We start from the raw sequence: 25,929 nt of genomic DNA, 5'->3' as shown, positions 1-25,929 counted from the left end.
GATAAATCCTGGAAGCAGTTGTTACTTACTCAGACGGGATTGTTTGGGAAGATTTCAGACCTTCCTGAAAGGAATCGACCCTGAGTCCCTACGCTAAAGCCAGAATCGTGTCTCCATTTGTAGCTGGCAAGAGCTCGGTGGCAGGGGAACCAGGACTTCCTCTGGTGGTGGTCTTAAACTAAACAACCTCTTGCTTTGCAGATTCCAGGTTTTCTTCCCAAACTAGACTACTACGCTTTTCCCATCTAATGTCATCTCTTGTACTAGAAGACTTTCCTAAAACGATGAAAAAACGTTTTAAAAGTCGCAATTAATGTTTGAAGTAGCTTGAAAAAGAAGTATGTTTTCTTCTAATCATGCTATCGCATAGTACATCGGATCCCTGCAGGCTTTTGAACACAAGGGGAAGGACAATAAACACTGTTATTCATACACTCTCGATATTAATCCTTTACAGTGTTTTGGACTTGGGCTAATTAAAGCCTTTCCTAGCAAAGATAATAATTCGCTGCCTTATTAAAATTAAACTGCATAGGATAACATTTCTAGCCACAGGTACTTCTTTAGGTTTTGAGTTAGACTTAGAAATTCTGGTTGTGTGTGCAAAGGCTGGACAAGTTGATTCTGTTCTGTCCGAGCAGTTAAATGCGGAGAAGATGAGGGCATTTCCTCCTCCGTGAATAGTCGCTTCCAGAGGCATAAACCCTCTCCCTGTTCCCCACACACACTGCTGCTCTTACTTAGTTTCGTAAGCTTTTGTGACTGTTTAAAAGCTATTTTTCTATATTGGGAAAAAAAAAAAAAATAGTTGCCACTTGTTTCTTAGATTTTTCAGTTAAACTCATGAAAAATTACGAGAGGAGCATCTCTTCTGTTCCAGAACTCGTGCTCTCATTTCAGACTTTGTGCTGCGGCCCTGGCTGCAGGACACGAGTAGAACGTTGCCCGTTGTCTGTCTGCGAAGCTTTTAACTGAGGCTGTCGAAGTCAGATCATACTCAAAGAACATCTCTTCCATCTGTGGCAGTCCGTAAAATACAGTGTCAGTGCTTGTATGAGCATCCGCATCCGTTATTTGTTTTCTAGAGTGAGCTTGGACTAGAATTAAGTATAGTAAGCATATATAAGTATAGTTAGTATATTTATATTATATTTAGTATATAGTCAGTATATTAAGTATAGTAAGTATATATAGTAAGCTTGGACGAGAATTTTTGTAAAGCCCCAGCATATAATAGTAATAAGGAAAATATTCCCTCGTGAGTGAGGTTTCTAACGCAAACACTGTAAGGTATCATTGCAAATAACAAATGAACGCTAGTCTAGAGAGTTACCATTTCCAAATTTCTAGAAGCTTATTCACCTGAAGAGAATCCTTCGGAGATGCCGAAAACACAGCTGTCTAGGAGAGAAACTACATCTGGTTTGGTTTGGTTTGGTTTTTTCCTTAGGCTGCAGCCACGCCTGATGCAACTGATTGCTGTGGCTGGGAACGTACATTTCGTACATCAGCAACTGGAAGCTCTGCTGTTTCCAAAATAGATGGATAAGCATCTCAACAGACTAGTTACATTGCACAATTAAGAGAAATAATGAACTTTGTAACTCAATATAAAATATGACGTATTCTAAATATTCTAGTATTACGAAACAGTTTGATACAGTGAAGTTTTTCATGCGCGTGCTTCATTTTCTCATATTTCTGAGGAAGGAGCAAGTTTACTGAGAACATAACTGTTACGCTTTAGTAACGTGTAGCTGGCTTGCCTTGAAGGCATCCTCGATGGTGCGTCGATGTGAACATTGCATCTCGTCCTTTCTCTTAAAGTCTAATTAAACTTAAATAAGAGATTGAAGGCGTAAGGTGTAATTTGCATAACTAAGTTTGGCTTCTAACCAAATGGAATTGCTGTGGAGGCACTTTGGCAAGTTCAGTGCGTCAGTCTGTTATGCATTATATTTAAAATATGATAAATATTTATTTGGCACGAGTTTGGGATGGTCCTGTTACGGATCAGAATCTTGTACAGCCACATGCAGATGCCAGTGACACTAAAAACATTATTGTGCCTCTCATTTATTTCACATTTCAGGAGAAAATGTTTGTAGGAGAATTCCGTAAGGGATGTCTAACACAGTTTCAGTCCATAAAAAATGGTACCTTGACTGAAATTTTAGACTTATGAGGAAGACTAATAAAATATAACTAGGTTAAACATCAGTTAAAAGCTTTCTGTATACAAAACCAAGTAGTCCAAGCGAACGATTATGCAGTAGACTTTAAGCCATGTCTGTACAGTCACACAGAGGCATCTGTTTTTCCACTGGTCGTGGGAGCAGTGAAGCCTCGCTGCCTCCATAACCATGCTTTTGCTCGGTGAACTCTCCTCTTCCCTCAGCACCCAGACTCTGCTTCGTGTTCCGTAGGGCCCTTTTGGACAGCGTGTGCTACGCATAGTCCTGAGGTCATGTTTCTGCTGATACTCATCCATCAAGAATGAGAAAGGTCTTGTTGCTTCTGCCCTGAGCAGGAGAATGGACCACAGGGAATCTGAAAGTCTTCCTTGCCCCCCCTCTTTTTTTTTTTTTTTAATTAAATTAAGCTTCTGTTCATAGCTTTATTCAGAACGTGTTTAAACGGGGCAGGGTCCCATAAAATTAAACTCCTTTGGGGTAGTTTCATCTTTATCCATACGTTGGAGTTTGCAAGCTTAGTCTTTTCCAGTGATATCATTGCTCCCCTCTTGTATGGGTGGCGTGTGCCACCTTTGTCTAAATTCATGGGCTGTTCTTCTTCAGCAGCGTTAGGGTAGAGATTCTGAAGAGTCCTCCTGTCTGCAAGGCAAAAAAAATCCCAACCTCTAATACTTTCTTTTTTTCTGTTTCAATATAGATCTAATCGACACTGAAAAAACCTCGGTCGTCACTGCCAGATACCTTGTAAGTATACCTGTGTACGCATATATGCGTGTGTGCGTCAGCTTTTGTGTGAACGCGTTCAAAGGAAAAAGCCAAGTTTGTCTTTTTGGGACTTACTAAGTTTTTCCAACTGATTTCTGTTAAGAATTACAACGGATTTTTGTCAAGATAAAAACACTTTACCACAAATACGTACAAATCGGCTAAGTTATCTGTTTTTATAAACACTTTTTAAAGTATTTCAAACATCTGACATTTCAAAATGAAAGAAATGCAACCTTTAGTTTTTGCTAATGTGAACAGTAACATAACTGGCTGCAAGTGCACCAAGCGCGTTTGTACGGGCCCTTAATTCAAAACCTAAGTGATTTCAACAGGGTGCCAGTTTTAGGACAAAACAAACGGTTCTTTCCCATTAAGACCTTTTTTATCATTATTTTATTATTTCAGGCAGTATTTTGAACATTCTGATGAGGTTTTTTAGCATGTTAGAAAGTTGTTCCAGTGAACTGTAAAAGTTCTGAAGTTAGTGTTCAACACGGAATTGAGTTTTGTTGCTTAGTCAGCTTGAAGATCATCTCACATCTAAAACCACACAGTTTGGGCACGTAGAAAGGATTATTAGATGCTATCAGTAGGATGTAATTTTTCAAATGCAGTCCTTTCTTCACACATAGTCTTACAATCCATGCTGCAACCTAGTGCAGTTTCAAAGCCGAAGTGTTGATAATCAGTAATAAAATGTGAAGTGGATATTGTGGAATACCTGTTCAAATCACGGCAGTACTGTTCTAAAAGTCATTGTGCTGTTTGCGTTTCATCAGTGCTTAGATGACAAGAGGAGCAGGTCCCCATCATTTTAGATACGGTAAAAAAAGGAACAGCTTTCCCCCCGCCCCGAGACTTCAGTTCAATTCACTGCCGCCCAGATGCAATAAGAAAGAGTGAAAAATAGCAGTGGAAAGATGACTTAATTGCAATAAGTATATATTAATTAATAGATACCATTAGTCAATATAGATTAAGTTAGAAAGTAGTAAGCAAATCGATGTGTGAAAACATGATTGTCAGTTCTTTGTGTCTGTTGTAATAACGTGTACACAGAAAATACTCTGAAAACTTTGTGGTTGTTCAGTGTTACACAAACTGCTAAAGAGCTTCAATATAATTTACAAAATTAATGTACAGGAGATGAAATTGAATGGGAAAGTAAATGTCTTTTTGTAGTATTGGTCAGCCAGAATACTGGCTAAAGAATTTAAGTAAATACGAGCCCATTCCTCTCCTCCCCTTATTAAATGAGTCAGTTCTTGATTATTACCGAGTAGTTTTTTTACCAGTAAGACTACTTCCGAAAAAGCTACTCCTCAGCCTGACTCAAAGCTATAGTACTGCCTCATTATATGAAGGCATTTGCGTTAGTCCAACAAGTCTGCTTTCCATCCAAGTCGTTGGTCTGCTTTCCATCCAAGTCATGGTGCCTGGTCATACGCCGAGCAGGGGGACTTCTCCACGGGGTTCACGTTAACCTGTAGCGTTGCGTCTAATCGCGGGCGTGCGCTGAAGTTTTCTTACTGCAGTCCTAGCACTGCGGCTGGCTTTTGTTTTAAATACAAGCTCAACTGCTGCGTTTGGAGCACTGAATTAACTGGAATGAAAATATAATGCGAGATCGGTAATATGAACCAGTACACCTTCATTTTCGAGAACTGGAGCTTAGGGAAGTAAAATGTTATCTCTTCTGCTGAGGTTTGGCTGTTCGCTGAGCAGTCGACGATGATGAGGTTAACTAGAGCAGAATAAGCCTATACGGTTTGAAAAGAATGTAGCATTCACTTCTTATAAAAGAAATACGCGTAATACTCTTTTTGGAACAAGTCTGAGCTTAGTTCAGTACATTATGCTATCACTCAATAGTAATTTTAGTTTATAGATTTAATTAAAAAAATGAACATGGTGATCATGCTATTTTAAGTATCTGCAGATCTCTTAATCTTACCTTACATTAAATGCTGTTGATATTGGCTACAACACAACTGCTGATGTTGGAATTCTTACTAAAACACCCAACAACCTATTAATAGATTTCTGTCATGCTGCTGGTAGCAGTTGGCTTGTTTAACCTGAAATATTAATTGTAGCCTCCCTCGTCGCCTGAGGGTGGCAAATCTGTTAATGAAGGCACATCTTGAGGTGTGCCCATGTTCTTTTAGTTCTCGATGGAGCCCTGAAAAATCCCCTGCTCTCATCCATTCTGTTTATCAGAGTCTGTCCATGAAAGCCTGGGCTTTGCGATAAGCTAGCCCGCGTTACCCGCTCCCCACGTGCCCGAGGTACTGCTCCTTCGTTAGTGCACCTTGGCCTTTTGTTTTCCCTGCTGCGTGCGTCGTTCCTGATGTGTTCGCATGCCATCTTTGCGTGCCATCCAGATGAAGATCAGGACGTGTATCTTTGACGTGCCAGCGCAGACTAGTTACAGGCCGGCGGACTAGCCACAGCTGTGGTTTGCTATGATGCTTTTGTGTTTCTCCTACTCACCTTCGGACTTTATTCGGGCCCAGTTCTCCTTAATGAAGAAAGATTTCTGACATGCAGACAAAATCTTGCCAAATTGTGCTTTATTTTAAATTGGATTAAATTGGTCAAATTGGATTCCATTTTCCATACCTGCAGTTTTGAAATGCATACATCAAAGTAGTTTTTGGAGAGGGAAAAGCAAATTGTGGGATTCCTTTCCAAGAGTCTGACATTCATAATTGAAAAGTAATAGATTAAAAATTCAGTTGCTGGGGCAAAGTTAATAAAGTCTTTTTGGAATATTATATAGGTTTTAGATAACAACATGTAGACTTTTGAGGACTCTGTATCAAGATACATTTTAATCTGAATATAAGTCGATATAATATTCTGCAAAGCAGTAAAGAAACCTAGTGTATCTTTTCTGTGTAGTACAAATATTTAGGGGGAAAACAACTGTTGACCTTTCCCATAATTACGCAATCGTGGCATTACACAAGTGCCTTGAACACAATATCATGATGTGAAGGACAGACTTCATCCCAACCGCCCTGAACTATTCAAACAGAGATAGGGGGGAAAAGTCTTTGAAAAGTAAATATTTGTGGATGCAACAAACAAGGATGGAAAAGATTCATCCTCTGTCGTCTTCAGAGCAGTACACTGCTGTCGTGCAGCGTACGTGCCCTTAAATCAGTTACTTCAGTCTCCTTTGCCTTGGTGCATTTGAAGTGAACTCTTAGAAGGACTAAAACTAATGGACTGACTGTAATATTACTAATTTAATTCTTTTTTCTTGTTTTTTTTTTTCCCTGCTCTCTGCTTGGCTCTGGTCTTCCCCCACAGGTGGGTGACCGCTGGTGGCTCTCAAAGGTTACTAAAATTTTAGCAGCTGCTCTGACACAGAAGTACCTAAGCTCCACTTACTGTTGCTTCTTCCTACGCCATACTGCGCTGCTGCTTTGCTCTTGCCTGCTTCAGAACGCAATAAGAGATTTTCTTTTTTAAATACCTGCAATGAAACTTAGGCTAGAAGTACGTGCCGTTCTCTTGCTGCCTGTGTACTTGTTGATATCTGTGTACAGTATGCTTGTATTTATTCCATGGTATTTTCTTACCAATGCTAAGAAGAAAAAGGCTATGGCAAAACGTTTAAAAGCTAAACCCATCTCGGACAAACCTGGAAGCCCCTACCGTTCTGTCACGCATCTCGACTCACTCGCAAACATAAACATTCCTGGAGCAGACACGTTGGACAAGCTGTTTGACCATGCTTTAGCAAAGTTTGGGAAGAAGGACTGTCTTGGGACCAGAGAAATACTGAGTGAAGAAAATGAAATGCAACCAAATGGAAAAGTGTTCAAAAAGGTAAAACTTACAGTTTTGTACTTAATTCTGACTTGGTTTTGAGCTGCTTTGCATCTTGCCTCAACAACGGAGGTCTCCTCAGAGGTCTTCCTTAATCATCATCTTATGATACAAAACATCCATTTTGTAGTAGTTAAAGAATAACAGAACACAGGATGCACTATTTATTCTACTTCAAGAAACACGAAAGCAATTTTTTTTCTGCTAATGAATGGCAGCGTGTGTGCCGATGGTGTTATGCACCAACTCACATAAGCTTGTCGAGCTGTACCAGCAGCTTCTTGTCATCACAATTTTTTTTTTTCCTTACCAGTTAATTTTAGGAACTTACAAATGGTTATCCTATGAAGAAGTAAATGAGAAAGTGAATCGCCTGGGGCGCGGACTGACTGCCCTGGGACTAACCCCAAAGAGCACCGTCGTCATCTTCTGTGAGACCCGCGCAGAATGGATGATCGCAGCTCTCACCTGCTTCAAGTACAACTTTCCTCGTGAGTGCCGAACTTGTTTACTTCTCACGTATTTCAGCCCATTTCTCAGCACTGTGAAGTATTTTGAATCCGCCAATCCTATCATTGATGGTATAAGAATTTCATAAACTTACTCTGCCTGTGGTCTGATTCTTAGAAGTTTCCAGTCTATTTTATGCATTGCAGAGATCCCTAAAATTAACTTGCTCATACTTATGAGACTCTTTTTTCTGATTTTATTGTAGCGATGTTCTAGATGTTAGAATGACAGAACAGTACGGTTACTATTCAGGTTTTTTTTAAAATACTCTGAAGATGTCAGTAGTTGTGTTTCTCCCTGCAAAATGTGGAATGTGTTTTTAGTACTTTCTGGCTGTATCCTGACTTAAGCATTTCATGTTTCGGATGCATATTAGGAGAGTGAAGAACGGTAGAGTAATCAAAATCATATGCTAGTCTGAGGGGGTTTTGGTGGCATTAAGTTGCTCAAGTTCATTAAAATTATGTATATGGGGTTTTTTTCTTCTTAATTTTATTTAAGCTATCAAAAATCTCTAATCTGACTGAACGCGTACAAGCTTCTCAGTGAAGCGGCAAAGGTTGCCATGCGCTCACGTGCCCGGTCTGCGTACAACACGCTGCGACCCACAGCTTACCTTTGTTGCCACCTTATGTTTTTGCGTGCACTAGGCTGCCTCTTTTTCTTCCAATATCAGTAGCAGCTGCCCGTGCGAGGAGAAGGTCATGCAGTAGAGTATGGAGAGAGGCTGCTAACGGGCAGTAACGGAAGAGCTGACATTGCTACTGAAGTAGGAGAGGATGGTTAATTCCGTCTTGATCCTCATGCTTTGAGAGGCAGGAAGAATCAGCTATGTAACAGTACTCTCTTTTTGTCCCTTCCACATGAAGCCTATTTCACAGGAACATTAAATTCCTCTAATGGCCTTTGGAGGTTAGAGTTTGAAACAGCAGGCAAGACTAAAGTATTTTTTTCAATAGAGAGATGATGGGAAGAGGTGAACTCCTTGCCGGCTGTGAGGCACTTAATGGCATCGCTACAGCCAGTCAGGGTTAAAAATAATGTAGCAACATGAAAAACAGTCTGATTGCTTAGTCTGATTCTCTGCCTTGCCCCCATCAATAATTTCACGGGAGCAAGCAAAGTTGCTGACGCTGCTGAAAGAGCTGCTTGTAGAAGTGCATCGCTTTAAGCCGTGAGCGGTGCCCTGTGACGTTTCGAGTGCCGCCTCTCGCCCCGAGTTCTGGCTGCAGGGAGGTCAGAGCTCAGGGGCAGAACACCGGTTCTCGGTTGCTTACTGTGCGATTGCTCGGTGCGTTGTTGTTTGGTTTTGGTGGATCTCTTTGGTTTGGTGATTTCCCTTCTTGAATAGCGTAGAAGAGACTATTCCAGTTGGAAGGGGCCTACAATGATCACCCAGTCCAGCTGCCTGACCACAAGTTAAAGCATGGTATTAAGGGCATCGTCCAAACGCCTCTTAAACACTGGCAGGCTTGGGGCATCGACCACCTCTCCAGGCAGAGGTGGTTCCAGTGTTTGACCACCCTCTCAGAAAAGAAATACTTTCTGTGCCACTGTCGTCCTCGTTTCAGAGGTCTCTTGTGGCATAAAATTCTGATGTGGAAAAATGAAAAGCTGTTTTGTTTCCAAATTAGAAAATTCCCCATTGAGCTAATTTTATGCCCTCACCCCCTCCTCCCGCAGTGCCTTCCAGTGAGCTAAAGCCAGAGCTTTTGCATTTAGTATTACTTTAACGTTCCGTTCATGTTCTCTCTCCCTTACCGTCACAGTGGTTACGTTGTACGCCACCCTGGGCGAAGAGGCAGTAACCTACGGTCTCAATGAGTGCGGAGCCTCGTACCTGGTCACTAGCGTAGAGCTTCTTGAGAGCAAACTTAAGGTAATTTGGCACCAGCTTCACCTGCTTACAAGCAAGCCTATAATAATTTTACAGTGCAGTCAGTACTAAAAATTCCATTTCTCTTCTATAGACTGCTTTGCCACAAGTCTCCTGTCTTAAACATATCATTTATGTGGACAAGAAGACTATCAATAAATCGGAATACCCTGAAAATGTGGAGATTCATAGTATGCAGACAGTAGAAGAGCTGGGAGCCAAACCAGAAAACTGTAAGTGAATCACCTCACAGAGAACTAATCAAGCAATGTTACCGGTGAAATCAAACCCAGGTTAGGAGGGGTGCGTAGCAGAAAAAACTCACCTGTGCAGGTCTTGAACACAAAGGCAGTGGCAGGTTGCCAGTTCATCCTCTGGCTTCCTTTAAAGAAATGGCAAATTTGTTTGATCTCTATTTATTGTTCTGCACCTTTGTTCAAGTGTCAGGTATTTCAGGATAAAACTTTTATTTTTAGCTTCTAAACCATAACCAGAATAATGTAATTTCAAGACTCCACCTTTGTTTTAGGAAGTGAAGTAGAATCCACTGCAGTGTTCCATTTTCTGCTACTCTTACCTTTTATTCATCTTAGTTTTGCTATTTTTCCTAAGAAAAGGAAGCACTTGAGGCTTCTTTTTGCTTGTTGGCTTGGAAATGTCTTTTTTCTTAACAAATCTGTAGCTAAAAAGCACCTTGGGCTAGAGGAATAACCGTTACTTCCCTTGCTACATTGGGCAGCCAGGAGTGACTGTAAACATCTGCGTTAAGGAAGGAAAACCCAACCTTGATCATCTCTTTTCCTTAAAGCAGCAGTCCGTGCTCAGCCAGATCTCTCTGTTGACTAAAACAGGAGATAAACTGGCAAAGGAGCTTTTTGCAGGGAAGCACACATTCGTTACAACTGCTTATCTTTGATCACCTTAAGGTATGGATACAAACCAGCAGTTACCTTGAGGGGTGTTGGGTTTTTTTTTTCCCTAAAAACATTGCTTCCCTTGCACACTTCTGCTGCCTCTCTAGCTGTGATAGCCATGAAAGCTAATAATTTTCATCCTAAGAATAAATGCCAAGGGATTAAAACAAAAAATCACAAGTCGGGTGTTGTAAGCTTACTGCGTTTCTACTAACTAGCAGCTTACCTGAGGAAGGTTCATTTAAAAAAAAAAAAAAAGGGAAAAGAAAACAAAAAATAGTCTTTGCTCTGCAGCCTTGGCTTTGGAAGAGTGACTGACAGAAAAGCTGACTTGCAGCTTTTGGGGTGTTTGGGGTTTTTTGGGTTTTTTTCCCCTCAACCTGTGGTTTCCCTCCAGTACTGTATTCCCCCCCTTCACTGCCCTCGACAGGTTTACCTGGTCTTCAGAAGGCTTCTTCTGTGAAACTTGCAGCTATGAAACACTACGACATAGTGGCAAAAGTATCACCCAGGTTGCGCAGATGCCCAAATACTTGCTGTTCCTTTCAAAATCTGCCTTCCCTCACTTCCTCTTAAGAACAGACCACCGCTCCCTTCATCACCGGCTTCTGGATCCACCACTGACCGCACGCTGTGCTTGCCTTTGCCGAAGCACCCGTTTCCCACTGGTTGATTACAGATGTTTTCACATTGATTAATTACAGAAATAACAATTTAGAAAGTAGAGAAGAGTTCGTAACAGTTTTTCTCCTGCATTTTGTAGCAAGCGTTCTGCCAAGCAGACCTGTTCCTACAGACTTGGCTTTAGTCATGTACACCAGCGGCTCTACTGGGAGACCTAAAGGAGTGATGATGATGCATAAAAACTTAATAGCCGGAATGACGGGACAGTGCGAGAGAATACCTGGACTGGGGTGAGAAACGCTTAGTTGTCATGTATACAAGAGAGAAAACAGAACCTCCAAGAGAACGCAAGTTTATGAGAAGTCTGTTGCTGGCATCGGGTGTTATCAAATTTCTTCATTTTATTGTGAGCCTGCTAATCGGTCATTTATAAGAAATACATCTTGTGTTTGTGAACTTACCCTGCTGTTTGAAACGGACGCCCTCCCAGCTCTTGTCTCACGTGCTATTTCTACTTTTTATTATTATTACCCTTAGCTTTAGGTCCGCGATGGATTTTTGCACTCTTGTGCGTCAGAAGATGCCACCAGATAAGGCGATTCCTCACCTAGTCAAACTTGGGAAATGTTTTTTAGATGTTTTCAGGCAGCTCGAGTCGCTTTAGGAAGTATGTCAGAGCCTGCCACTTCCACTGATCTGGAGACACCGCCGTTGGCTGGATAGCGCACGTGCTGCAGAATCTGCTCAAGTATAATTCACTAAATGAGCATAAAAGTAATAAATTGTGCATTGACAATAGTGAAACCAACAGCAGATTCCCTCACATTAATATTTTGAGGAGATTTTTCATGACTGTGGGTGTGTGTGTCACTGCATTCACCAAGGGTTTAATAGCTGAAATAAGCTACATTGCTAAAGTCCTTTTGTGATAGGATATAAAACCAGTTCTGACTTGCTGCTGAAAGCTTCTGTTAGGTGACAGCTCTGAGCTGCTTGCTGAGAAATCTCTAAGAAATGATGTCCCGAAATAAGCCTCAGTACTTCAGCGACCAGCTCTCTTTCTACTAAGCTATTTTAGAAGGAGATGCTATGATGACTGTCAAGGATTTGTAAATCATTGGTGATTATTTTAAAATATAGTGATTTCATCCTTAATTCGGTACCCGGGATGAAATCTCCGACAAGGAGAGGAAATAGCAGTGAAACACTACGGTATCTTTGAGTTTCCAAGAAAACAGTGCGAATCCTGTAATTCATATTGATTTCAGTAAGATAGAATTTTCCCCATTTTGTTTACAAACTGTGGTTTGAGATCACACCCTTCTTGCGTGCAGAAGAATAAGCCTCACTTGTGATCCAGGTCTTTAAAAAAGTAATAACCAAGCACACGATAAAACTGTTGAACAGTATTTTCAGCCCACCTGTGCATCATTGTTAATTAGATAATCCTTTCCCTTCCTAGACCCAAGGATACGTACATTGGTTATTTGCCTCTGGCCCACGTATTGGAATTGACAGCAGAAATTTCTTGCATCACTTACGGCTGCAGGATTGGCTATTCCTCTCCGCTCACGCTATCGGATCAGGTGAGGAGGGAGGGGGAAGCTTAAATTTGCTTTTGCAGTCTGCGTTCTTGCTCAGCTATCCTCTTGCATTAAAGAAATGCTGAGGTATATGGCACGCTTCAGAAATGTAACTTTTTTTTTCAGAAAATGACGCAAATTTACGTTCCTGGTGAACTACACCAGCGAGTCATACCATATAAATTTTATTAAACCTTTACTTTTATGCTACTTAGGAAGAAAACCTAATAAATGCATATAGCATTATCCAGTGGGTATCAGGATAAGAACGGCTATTAATAGCTTAGCTGAACATAAGACTGTTTAAAGTGATTTTTAAGTTTTTGGTCTCACTTTATCAGTTCTTTATCCAGTTATTATAGATCTTCTATTTAGCCCTTTGCCTTTTTCCATTTAACAAGATAAATAAGAGCAAATTAAGCTGGAAAAGAATGCTTCTGTACGTTTTGCTGGTACAGAGACTGCATCAGGCGAAAGAAATTCCTGGAGGAAGATGGGGGAGAAAGCAAGTGCTAGAGGGAGGAAGTAAGGGAAAGATATACGAAGTGGACTTAACTAGGTTGGGCTTGTAAAACATCTAGTATTTTGGTTGAAATTCTTGTTAATCATTACTTTTTCCATCACAATGGAAAAAAAAATTATGCAGGAAATGTTTTTTTGGAGGGACAGGGGAAGAGATTTAAACTAATTACATGCTAATATATCTCCCTCTTTTTTTAGTCCTTTTCTAAAGAGCTGCTTGGTTTTCAGCTTCATAAATTGACATTTTTTCCTTATTACAGTCAAGTAAAATTAAGAAGGGAAGCAAAGGAGACTGTACTGTACTTAAGCCTACACTGATGGCAGCTGTCCCTGTAAGTATGCAGAAACAGATATGTTTAGCAAAAAAATGATGCTTTCTGTCTTGTTCATGCTAGAAAAATCTATTTACTAACATTTTTTCATGTGTAAGTAACTCTCACTAATAGGGAAAAAAGCAGAATATAGAGATTCCACTTGTCATTGCTTGAACCGAGCACCGACACTGCAGAGGAGCACAAGAATACACGTATGCTAAAGCCAACACCCTTTTTGATCCAAACCAGTAAATGTGTTTTAATAGTTACAAGCGATGTTTTACTGGGCTCCTGATCCAACAATAGGATACAGAGAGTCTTTGACAGTGACAGTCTGAAACCCCTTTTTGCACAGGGAGAAAGCAGGGTGCCTCTGGCTAAGATGGACGCTTCAAGACACGGGCGTTTGGCTGAGCTACGGAATTCAGCAAGTTAAGCTGCGCTGCCGCAGTTGTTGGGGTGCTCAATCTCAGCTGCCTGTCTCCGAGGTAGCACTTAGGCCAAGGTTCTCTTGCTGTTCTGAGGGTAAGCAGGCCATGCTTCGTCTCCTCTTACAAGAAAAAATGATCAGGAGACCGTAACTCCTATTGCTCCCGTAGCTTACGTTGCTCTTTGGGTGACCAGGCTTCTGCGTTCCACCACGTCTTAGCGCTATCTGAAAAATACACAAATGTTTGCGTCTCTCTAACGCAAAAGCCTTCCTCATGTGTCCTGGAATCACCTGTGCTGCTTTTATGATCCTATCACGTCTGTGGCTCGTAAGACTGGTAGCACCAGCTTTTGCCACACGGTGGTGGTGGGTGAGTAAGAGGATTTAACCTCATTTAAGAGTAGTGAGTTTTGGTTGGATTTGGTTGTTCTGCAGCATCTTTTGGGAATAGCCAAGAGTTTTTAAATCAATTACTCGCATTTTTTTGGTTTATAAAATATTAATCATATATATAGGCTCGGTCTTTGTCTTAATAATTAACTGAGTGAAAATTAATATGTCTGAGAACCCCAGCTTTTTGAAAAATATCCATTTAAATTTATTTCCTGGGGAAAATTCAAATGCTAGACTAGTGGCAAAAGCAGTGTACATTTTAAATATGGACATAATCCCTTTTGGGAGGACTATGTTTCATGCACGTGCAAAAAAAAAAAAAAAAAAAAAGTCCGTGCAGACAGCTTCATATGAACTAACTGCAGAGCAGGGGTGATGCGGAACCCCACCTGAATGTCTTGGTTCCGTGGACTGACTGTCACAAAGGAGTTAGCAGAGGGAAAAATAAAATTGAAACGGATGCTCCATTTTCAGTTGATAGCGTACAGGATCTAGAGTTCAACAGCCTACAGCAAAGAGGAGAAACCGTCAGAAGCCCTCGTAGGAACAACACTTACGTAACATCATCTAATAAATATTTCTCTCCCTAGAACTATTGTCTTGGTTTTATCGTCAAAACAGCATAAGATCACCAGTGATTAGAACGTATAAGGAATGAAATGGAAAATAATTCTAACGGAATCCACACACACAAATATTTCCAAATATTTGATTGAATCAGAACATTGTAGTACGGGTTAATAGTTCCTTCCAGCCTTTGTAATCCTGAACACCACGTCACGCCTCTTTCCAAAAAGCTGCAATTAATTCTGCTTTAAGATATTTGTCTGGCTTTTGGAAATATTAGATGATATTCTGCAGGTAAACTGGGCTGAAAAGAGTGTACAGTTTTTCTGAAATTCTAGTTTGTCTAAATCCCCATCATGAAGACTTGAAGAACTAATCAAAAACACTAATGAGAGTGGTTTCTAATAACACTTGAATATTTTGGTCTCTGATATTTCAAAGTAAATCATTTTCATAGCTTTCTTTTAATTTGACTTTTGTTAGAAAGCACGTAAATACTTCAAAGCATTGTGCTCTGTAACAAACTTGGAGGAGCCAATCCTTAAACTTCTGTTAAGTACTTCATCAGTCTGAACACTTAAAATAAATATTTTAAGTTCTGTGTATTGTAGTGATCATAAGCTTATTATTTTAATGGAAACTAATTTCTTGTCTGTGAGAGAACTGTGTTTTTTGGTCAGGTAACTAGAATTACTGCAACCCCACAGCCGTGAAAGTTGAAAAACTTCTCTTGGAAAAGGAAGTGGTGAAATGAAATCTCAGTTCATTCCCTTGTGCTTGCCAGTTGCCGTGGATGAAGCACAGCATCAGGCCTAAGCACGATGAACCTTGCATAGCATGTACCAACCTTTAGCAAACAGATTTAGCTAAACTTGAATTCAAAACTTTCTAAATGGGTTTGTCGCATTTTAATACAGGTTAAGGTGTTACCCATAACGTAAGCAATATAACATAGCAAGTTTTGTGACACACGGACGTGTTACCCGAGACTTGTAGCTGTGGTCGATAGAGAAGACATCTTCAGAATGAGGGGCGGAAAGTATTTTAAAACCAAACCTGAGGATTAGAAAGCCGGCTGTAGAAAGGCAAGGGTACCCTGAATCACGGCAGCATGCCTGCAGACCCGCCGAGGTCACTCAGTCACTTGCCCTGGACTTACCTGTCTGCCTAACTGAAGGCGGTTTTCTGCTGTAAGGGCTGTCCTACAGCAGGAGGATTCTTCCTCTCCAGCGATACTGGCGCGAGGAGAAAAGAGCGAATGGAGAAAAGTAAGGCCAAGTCACTGATTTTCTTTCTACTGCATTTTTCGATACCTCATTCCTCTCATTTCAAATAGCTCCAAGCTGCCACGGTCTATAAATTGACTAATTGATCACACATTAAAAGCATTACAGTTAAGCATTGCCTAACCAATGATGCAGACGTTTTCACTCTTACTGTATTATCCGTTTTAAAGGAAGAATAATAGGGGGGTTTAATTTTATTTTTAACATGGAATTTAATTTACACATGCTAGTCTGTTCTATGTGGGAATTTTCCTTGCTTTTTTTAACACTTTGTAGGAAATAATGGACAGAATTTATAAAAATGTCATGAGTAAAGTTCAAGAGATGAACTATATTCAGAGAACTCTGTTCAAGATAGGCTATGACTACAAATTGGAACAAATCAAGAGGGGATACGATGCACCTCTGTGTAACATGTAAGTATAATCCACGGTCCAAGCGTGCCTTTCTCCTTGTGATTTGTTAAGACAGTCTAAAAGAATAATCATCGAAGCTATCTGACATCAGACCGTTCTCATCCAACACCCAAATATCACCTAATGACTAACTGAAATAATTCAAGCTCTGACTGGAAATGGGTAAGATATTTAATGTTAGGAATGACTAATCTTCAGAACAGATGACGAGTTAGTTTTCATTGGATTGCCTTTTTTTTTTTTTTTTAGTAATACAATTGGAATGTTTGTTTAGTTAAGTTACAGGAATTCTGCCATCAGTCCGCCAAGTGTTACGCAAGAAGTAATGTTTTTTATTATCCCTGCTGTCCACTAAAATCTGTGAATGATTAAGTTATTTCTAAGGTGTCCCAGATAGGAAGGAAGAAGGTTTGTGTCTTTCTTTTTATAAAAGTGAGCTGAGTGAATGATTTTTAATGCTTTTTTTTCCTTCTTTCAAGACTACTGTTTAAAAAAGTAAAGGCACTACTGGGAGGGAATGTCCGTATGATGCTTTCTGGAGGAGCACCACTCTCGCCTCAAACACAAAGGTTCATGAACATCTGTTTTTGCTGTCCTGTTGGTCAAGGCTATGGACTAACAGAAACATGTGGAGCTGGAACAATTACAGAAGGTAGTTAAAATGCTTCTGGAAATACATAATTTAAGATACAGATATATATAAGGGTTTGGTGGGTTTTTTTGTAAACTCAAAATAGCTGTAGTTCTTCACTGCAATAAAGTAACTAGAGATAAGCCACTGCCTTATTTATGGTTTGAGTTTATATTTCAAATGACAAAAATCTTTGTATTCTTCCTTGTTCTCTCCCGAAGTTGCTGATTACAGCACTGGCAGAGTTGGAGCTCCTCTTATTTGTTGTGAAATAAAATTGAGAGACTGGCAAGAAGGTGAGAGTATTGAATGTTTTGATTTCAGAGTAACTAATTTAACCACTGCTTAGCTGGTTTCTTTGCCTGTCTGCTTAGCTACATGTAACATAGGAAGTTATTGTTCTCTATCTTTTATAGTAGTCCTAAATTTGTGTGCATTAACTTCAAGCTGACGTTTCAAAATATTTTCTTGGCAGCAGAATATCCAAGTTAAAAATAATTATGCGGGGATTTTCTTGTTTTTCAGGGGGCTATACCAATAAAGACAAGCCTAATCCTAGAGGAGAAATTATAATTGGTGGACCTAATGTCTCAATGGGCTATTTTAAAAACCAAGAGAAGACAGCAGAAGAGTTCTCCATTGATGAGAACGGTCAGAGATGGTTCTGTACAGGAGATATAGGGGAATTTCATCCGGACGGGTGTCTGCAGATCATAGGTTGGCCTCGAGTTTTGATATCTTAATATATTACAAGATCTTGACTAAACATAATTACAAGCATGCTATTCATCCTGTTGGCTTTGCCAGGGCTAATCTACTTAAGGTTACCTGCTTGCAGAATCACAGTGTAAAACACATTCCCAAAAGTCCTCACAGCTGTAGGAAAATTTTGGAAGTGATGCTGTTTCCTGTGACATTATCACTATCTCAATTTAGCACGTGGCCTTTAAAGAATAAATGTAAGATTAATTCTTGGTATTAATTACAAAGCTTCAAAATCAGAGTCCCCATCACTTTCATACAAGTTATGTGACAAGAAGCGTAGTGCTATATAAACTTTCTTACAGAAGCCACTATAAAGTTGGCAGAATATGTACATGCTATTAGCTGCTTTAAAATTTTAATAAGATGCTTTAATTCATGTTTATTAAGAATCTTGCATAGCATTGCACAAACTACATAGATAGTGGCTTTGCAAATGAGTCTGTGGAAATGCAAAAGTTTAAATGGAACAAGTTTTTTTTTTTTCCCTTTCCTTCCCCCTCAACTCCTAGATCGTAAGAAAGACTTGGTAAAGCTCCAAGCAGGAGAATATGTATCTCTGGGCAAAGTGGAGGCAGCACTGAAGAACTGTCCGTTGATTGACAATATCTGTGCCTATGCCAAAAGGTAAGAGTGGTATTAGTTTAGAAACTCCATTTAGGGTAAACATGAAATATAGGCTCTGACCCACTTCTCTGATGATATACTATAGTTTTCCATGGTTTCCACTGAACAAACCCCCCTACCTGGGTACAAGTTACAAACAGGATCTCTGAAGTAGCACAGCTGCCCAGATTCCCTAAAAGGGGAAGAAATGACCTGTGTTCTCCTGTTGGCATTTCCCCTATCCGAATACCCACCAGTTCCATCCCATCCCTTCCCCAAACTGGTATAATTATATTTAGCATGTGTGTTGGCTTTCTGTCAGAATACCAGAGAAAAGTTAATCTGGCCCCTTTGCACCTGATCCAAAGCTCTCCACTGGGTTTTGGAAATAGTCCCGGTCCTCTCCCTCCCCTCAACTTAAACACACGACGTGAAGGGCAACTGAAGAGAACTAGCTAAACCCCGGATGTAGCTGGGAGGCTAAACCGAGATGTGCACTCGTGAAATTACAGCAAAGCATGATACCGATCAAACCTAACGTTGTAAAACAACTTACAATACCTCTGGTAAGTCATCGGTTGTGAAGACTTAATGCATAAGAAGGATTCTGTATGGGGGAATAACTACAGTTCAGAAAGCACTGTGGATCTGTGTATCTAACAGCAAGTAAGCGTTTTACTCCCTGAAATGGAAGCCTCAACTGTTTGGATGTTTTTTCCTTCCTTCTCTTGCCATCCTGTGGTAGCGACCAGTCTTACGTGATCAGTTTTGTGGTTCCTAATCAGAAGAAGCTGACGGCATTAGCTGAGCAGAAAGGCATCAGTGGAACCTGGGCAGATATTTGTAACAATCCTACAATGGAAGCTGAAATACTGCAAGAGATTAAAGAAGTGGCAAACAAGAGTAAGTAAAGCAGCACATTGTGCTAGCCAATCTCGTGGTGTTCATGCAGCAAAAATTCTCGGTTATCCTCACTAACTCCTCCTCCTCCTTCCTGTTGCCTCTGCATCTGCCAAAACTCAATAGTTTAATCAGAGGCAAAGACCACATCAAATTGGTGCCTGTTATCCCAGGAACTGACATACTTTTTGGTTGTATGAACTACTTTTTTTTTTTTTTTTTTAGCAAATGAAAAAAGATAATCTAGTTTGTTTTTTTTTTTTCTCCAACTAAATTCCAGAGACAGGTTGCTTGTCTAATACCATTAAAATAAGGTCCAAAAGAGTTGTCGATTTGGAAGGAAAGTTACAAGACATGTGTGGGAAGAAAGCTGGTTAAGCAAGAGATTTCAAAGCTTTTTTCTTCCCATGCAACTTTGCCCCCTACGGCTTTGAACAACCATGATCCTTGTGGTTGTAATGGCTTAGAAGCCTGCTGTTCCTTGCTGTGGTATTGAACGATCAAAAGCCTCATCAAGCCTTTATTGGGCCCAAAAATTAACAAACTGAGGAAAAAAAGTCTCTGAAGCACTTGGCACCTCATAGAAGGAAGTAGTAAAACCGGACTTAAACACACACTGAGCACTGCCTCTTGAACTTTAGAGAGGAGAATCTGCCTTTTGAAACTGAAAATATGAGAATGAAAGGCACTATTAAGTCTTGCCTTTTTAAAAAAAAAAAAAAAAAAATCTCAATCCGTAGGTCTGACTTGGGTTTAAACATTTTAATCCATGTTTTTCTATATGAGCTAGGCAAATTACTATCCATATAGCTTTGTTTATTCAAAATCTTTGCTTATACATTCTTTCTACCTTCTAGATAGTAATCTACCATTGAGATACAACTAATTCATTTGAAACTTTTTTCCAAAACTATTTGAAAGAGATCGTTCTCATTTTAGCAGCATGTAATGCACCTTCACCACGAGCAGGCATATATCTAAATAAGACGAAACAATACAGTACCAGTTTGAAGTTGGAGAGACAGAAGAGCTCCTGGGGACAGACAGCCAGCCAGAGATCCCCACTGTCCTCCACCTGCTGCCACCTACAGGCGGTGCTGCCACAAGCTGTCCTAAAAATTCAGCTCCAAGCCTCTGTGTGGGATCCTCCTGAGGCCTCTCTGCAGGAGCTGACAGCAAAGCCCATCAAGTCTTGCGCACATGCAGCAGCTCCCTGCCCTGCTCACGATGTCCCTGCCCTTCTCCCTGAAGCAGCCACCTACCCCCTCCCTTGCCTTACCCCTCTTTGGCCTGTTGCCTGGGCAAGAGGCAGAAGCGGCTTTGGTTGCGACGAGGCTCTGCATGTGCCAAGGCACTGCTTCCAGCTGAAGGGAAAATAAGGGAGTAATGTAACAAAAATACAGAGAAATCCCTTTATTTTTAACTCTCAACAAACTCTTAGGAAGGAAAAATTTGGGAAAGAATCACTCAGCCATGGGAAGTATCGAAGTACTTCATTATAATTTAAATATGAAGCACATCCGACTAGTCTGAGTGAATCTAGTTGTTACTACATTCCTGTAATAAAGGTACGACTCCAGATTTCAGTGTATCCTCCTGTGACAGTAGTCTCAGATCTTCAGGCTACACACTTACTTGTTGCAGGCTTTAGGTTTTACACTGTTACATCCAATACAAGCTATAAGTACAGCATGTCATTAGAATATTTGCACACTAACCAGTACTCAGCATTGGTACAAGATTAAATTTGCTTGTGGCCCTTCTGTAAGGTTACTTTGTTAAGTAGGACACCATATTATACAAGCTACAGGGTGCTCACCTTAGATTTTTAGGTGGCATGAATTAATACTTCATTTGGCTACATAATCATAGTCATGCTTTCATTTCTTTTTGTCCCTGCAGTGAAATTAGAAAGGTTTGAAATACCCATCAAAGTACGGTTAAGCCCTGAACCGTGGACCCCCGAGACTGGGTTAGTAACAGATGCTTTCAAGCTGAAAAGGAAAGAACTGAAAAACCATTACCTCAACGACATCGAAAGAATGTATGGAGGCAAATAAACAAGTTATGTTGACCAGACACTTGTGCAGGTGGTTCCTTCTCATGCCTCAATTTTGGATGTCTGTGTATACTGTAGATATCACACGTTCAGAAAATGTACCAAATGGATGAATGTTTCTGTAATCTTTATCGAGTACAACGGAGAATCTCTTAGACTCCGAATTCTTAATTATTAGAAGATTAGACACTGATGGTCTCCATAGAGTTTCATGTGATCATCTCCAGTTTCGAGACAGACATCATTATGTGAAGCAGTATGACCAGGTAATTTTATCATTATTGTGTCTCTAGCATATTCAGACTGCTTGCAACTTCTCTTTAATTCATTCTGAGGTCTGGACTATATTTCAAAGAGAAAAATTAATGTAAGGGTAGTGACAGATTCTTCTGTCACAGTAAGATGCTTGGCGAGGGAGGAAAAAAGAGTGTCTAAAGCCTACCCTTCTCCATTCAAAAACAAAAATGAGATGACAACATTAGTCGAGAACTTGCTAGAGATCACTAATAATGCACTGCTTGAGAATGGACGGATTCTTCTGCACATCAGTTAGTATCTTTAATATTTACAGTGCCTAAAAAAGAATATAAAGTACACTTACTGAAATAAAGGTGAACTGAAAAGCTTTCTAGAAACAAATTATTTGAAATTTCATTCCAGAGCATTGAATTAACTATTTCAACTTCCAGCTCACCAAATACGTTTTTACTTGCCCCTGTATTTTAATTGAAGCAGGGCTTTCTGCTAGGATGCACAACATAACAGAAAAAAAAAGACTTGCGCTGCTACAGGAGGTACTGATGAGAAATCGCCACCTGAACGCAGAATGCAAAACTTGCATCTTGACTGGCAAACAACAGTGAAATTGATGGGCAGTTGTCTCCAAGCAGATTGGAAACTCAACGGAGTTTGGGGTTTTTGGTGGTGTTTTCCCCCCCCAGAGTGATTGGTGGTTTTGTTTTTAAGGCACTGATCCGCTAGACCTTCACATGCATGCGAGTAAGGGTACAGGTTACCTGTATGTAATGATGTAGAGGATCAGGGTCTAAATGTCTGTATTCACTTTATGGAAAGGTATTTCCGTTCACCTTTTAAACATGGTAAGCATAACAAGGCAACCTGAAACCAACAGTCATTTCCCCACATAGTCTTGTTTTACTTACAGAGAAGTGGCCAGGGAATCTTTGCTTTATGGAACTTGTAAAAGGGACAAATCACTCTTTACAGAAATGCATTATAAAACCCTTCTCTTATTAACTGGAAGTCATAGATGTGAAGAAGTGGGAAGATATAATTTAATAATAGTTCATCATTTTGTGTGCAGAATCCTGTACTGTGTCTTCTTTTGAATTGTAACTGAGCTCCTGCATCCCTGCTAGCTCTTCACACTTGAACCATAAATGCTGTAAAAAGTGGAGGCTCTTGATACTGTTCTACTTTGCACTTTCTTAATTGTTTTATATACGTTACTTACATTTTGTACAGCTGTGGCCCTCAACTGCCATGTATTACAAATTCATTTTAAAGTATTTATAGATTTCTATTCATAATGTTTGTGTTGTGTATATGATGGTTAAAAAGAAAAATTATTTAGTATTGTCACTGTACAGAAAGTAAAAGATTTTGTATGATGCTTCTCTTGAACACACTAGCTTGCAATTTCAGGGCAAGTTTTTCCTTTATTGCATGTATGTGTATTTGGCTTTTTTCCAGTTCAAACAGATTTTGGCAAAAATAAATCATGGCTATATACTTACTAACTAAACTGCCCCTTCTCCTTGGGACCAACTTCAGACTTCCCCCTGTATAACTTCCTCTGGCCAGTCCGGACCACTGCCAGCTCATCTTCGAAGAAGCCCGAGGGGAAAGGGGAAAAGAAAATCTGACATACCAAGCTGACTGTATCTAGTTGTGCATGGAACTACAACAGTCACTAAAACAAACAAGGAAATAGCTTTTCTAAAAAAGAAAATTATTTTTTTTTAAGACACATACCTTTGGTTTATGACAACAGGAAATACTTCCCATATCAGCAGCAACTTTTTAAATAACTTGGTCCTGGAGCCACATTACCAATTTTTCCGTGTTTAAAACTGGTCACTATTAAATAGAATCATTTCGGTTGGAAAAGACCTTTAAGATCATCAAGTCCAACCGTAAATAGCCTTTAGTCAGCCTGTTAGCATCACAAAAGTTAAACACATGTAAGAAAGCTACTCGCACGGGACTCTGTCAGCAGGTTGTATGATTTTTTTAAACCATGAATGTATTTATATGCAATGTATTTCATCTAGACTGCAGGTATCTTCTGTATCTTGGTTGACCGAGGATTGCTATTTTCAGTATATATATATATACATACACGCACAATGTTAACATTTCAAAAGTGGAATACAATTTAAATGGTTCAACAAGTTTGTGTCCTGAAGATCTTTATATATTGCACAAGTTATCTCTAGTTACTGTTCAGCGCCTCACATTCTCTCCAAAACTGAGCATACCTTAGGAGAACTTTGCAAACGAAGCAGCAAGTACCTGCTACAGATGTTGAAAACAAAGCCTAGAGTGGGCCTAGTTTTTCTTTCAAGAAATGAACTAAATGTGGATGTGCTGCAAAAGACGATTTGATGCACATCAGCTTTTTGAGCATTTTTGGAGAAGGGGAAGGATTATATCAGGCTGCCTTCAAAGATGGGGATTATTTGCAAATATAATACTTGGAATCGGGTAAGAACTTTATCCTTATTTTTAATGAATTCCAAATCCTTTTGTGACAGAGCTTGTGGAGAAGTAAGAAACAGAGGATGAGCAAGAATGTCACTCTCGCCATTAAAAATAAGGAACTAGGGTGCAGATGAAGTGATAGAATATGGCTTCAAAACCGTTATGTGGTAGTTAGGGATGATAGCCTGGGCTTGGCTGAAAGGACATGCAATACGGGACCAAGTGTGAGGGAGCACTTCATTTACTAAATGTGAAGGTTCCAGAAAGCTCAAAGTAGCTGCAAGTTCTTCAGAAAGCAGGTTCAGAATTTAAAATTACCCTCCTAAGTCTGAGAAACGAGTTCAAAGAGAAACAAAATCCAGTTCCGGCACTTCTGATGATACAAGATTATATTTAGGCCTGCTACATCAAAAAACATGGAATAGCTAGAGAAAGCCAGAGTATAACCACAGTAACCGCGGGACTAGAAAGCTTGCTCTATGAAGGAAGATTATAGTTGGGTTTAGCTGGCCTGAAGAGGCATGGCACATGCCAGGAGATGATAAACCTCCCACTGCATACAGCATTACCCTAACCAAGGCACAAAAGAGCTGTCACCAGTGGAAGAGGAGGGACAGAGAGTAAGTTTACAGTGTGACATTTATGATTAGACATTTGAAAAGAAAGAACTTTAAAACAATTCCTTACTGAATACTGAACTAGTTGCTCAGGATCTCTGCCACTGAAAGTCCTTAGAGCCTCAGCGCCAATGAAGGTTAAACAAACACCTTTCAGGAGCAGCTTTGACACAGAACCTTGGGTGGGGGAGACCTGGATCCTGTACGTAATGCAGCAGTGATGCTGCCTGTAACAGTAAGATGTCATTAAATGGCCTGCAAGGTAAAAGGAAAAAAAAAAAAAGTATAAACAGAGAAAGTAATGAGCTATTCCCTTAAGAGTAGGTGAGGTGGTGGTTAACCAACCCAGTGCAATTTTAGTGCTCATTGCAACATCAGAGAACTTTGAGCATAACACGATGGAGAGAGCTGCCTGCCAGGTAAGCCAAGATGTTGGCCCGCAGTTCCCATCAAACCCTTTCTGGCTACGTAAGGAACGGGACATGAGTTGAGAACACGGGTCACTAATTTTCAGTCAAAAAAAAAAAAAAAAAAAATCTATCACATCCCAGAATGGCAGTTTCAAATAACTACATTGTATTCTAATGATAAATTAGTGATGTTCTGCAATTACATGCAACACAAGAAATAAATTCTCATTATGCATTTGGTTTTGGTGTGGGGTTTTTTTTGTTGTGGGTTTTTTGGGGTTTTTTTTGTTGTTTTTTAACTGAGCCTGCCTACTGGCTAAGCTCTATTTACATGAGAGTAAATCAATTTCCCTTTTAGAGGCTAAAATTTAAACATTAGAAGCTGAAAAGTAACAAATCTTGTGCTGCTGTTGGACAAGATGCCACAAAGGTCATTTACAAAATATAATCAATAAAACTTGCAGTCACTGCTTACATGGAACTCTGAATGATGCACATAGAGAAAACGCAGGTATTCTACAGTAGTGTGAACTTACCTGGATTAATAAACAAAACACATTTCCAGTTAACTCGGTGCTGCTGCAAAGTAGATTATTAATTTTTTTTTTTTTTTTTTAAACACAGAATCATAGAATCGTTTAGGTTGGAAAAGACCCTTAAGATCAAGTCCAACCGTTAACCCAGCACTGCCAAGCCCACCACTAAACCATGTCCCCAAGCACCACGTCTACCCGTCTTTTAAATCCCTCCAGGAATGGGGACTCAACCCCTTCCCTGGGCAGCCTGGGCCAGGGCCCGACAGCCCTTTCGGTGAAGAAGTTTTTCCTAATATCCAACCTAAACCTGCCCTGGCGCAGCTTGAGGCCGTTCCCTCTCGTCCCATCGCTTGTTACTGGGGAGACGAGACGAACACACACCCCCCCCCCCCCCCAGCTCCAGCCTCCTTTCAGGCCGTTGTAGGGAGCGACGAGGGCTCCCCTCA

At 40.1% G+C, this 25,929-nt stretch overlaps 1 protein-coding gene across 10 annotated transcripts in view; it reads left to right on the top strand.

Moving 5' to 3' along the window:
* The window catches only part of ACSL4 (acyl-CoA synthetase long chain family member 4), a gene marked incomplete at its 5' end in the record, with an annotated part of 70,845 nt that extends 45,757 nt beyond the window's left edge, over window positions 1–25,088 (top strand). For 4 of the 10 annotated variants that reach the window (XM_082323316.1, XM_082323315.1, XM_082323314.1 and 1 more), the window contains 15 exons: window positions 2,893–2,939; window positions 6,564–6,803; window positions 7,117–7,294; window positions 9,083–9,192; window positions 9,284–9,422; window positions 10,867–11,017; window positions 12,190–12,313; window positions 13,093–13,164; window positions 16,099–16,238; window positions 16,718–16,890; window positions 17,091–17,165; window positions 17,395–17,586; window positions 18,144–18,258; window positions 18,983–19,140; window positions 21,040–25,088. In XM_082323316.1, the coding sequence (XP_082179442.1) occupies window positions 6,576–6,803; window positions 7,117–7,294; window positions 9,083–9,192; window positions 9,284–9,422; window positions 10,867–11,017; window positions 12,190–12,313; window positions 13,093–13,164; window positions 16,099–16,238; window positions 16,718–16,890; window positions 17,091–17,165; window positions 17,395–17,586; window positions 18,144–18,258; window positions 18,983–19,140; window positions 21,040–21,197 (2,013 nt within the window). In that variant the 3' untranslated portion in view covers window positions 21,198–25,088. Of the gene's footprint in view, window positions 1–2,892; window positions 2,940–6,281; window positions 6,309–6,452; window positions 6,804–7,116; window positions 7,295–9,082; window positions 9,193–9,283; window positions 9,423–10,866; window positions 11,018–12,189; window positions 12,314–13,092; window positions 13,165–16,098; window positions 16,239–16,717; window positions 16,891–17,090; window positions 17,166–17,394; window positions 17,587–18,143; window positions 18,259–18,982; window positions 19,141–21,039 lie in introns of those variants that run through there. The other 6 variants (XM_082323318.1, XM_082323322.1, XM_082323320.1 and 3 more) reach the window with 3 other exon arrangements.
* Window positions 25,089–25,929: the final 841 nt, after the last annotated feature.

This window comes from Platalea leucorodia, assembly GCF_965183815.1.
Source record: "Platalea leucorodia genome assembly, chromosome: 10".
Classification (NCBI taxonomy): Eukaryota; Metazoa; Chordata; class Aves; order Pelecaniformes; family Threskiornithidae; genus Platalea; species Platalea leucorodia.
Note: the sequence above shows the minus strand (reverse complement) of the source record. Positions and strands in the feature narration are given on the sequence as shown.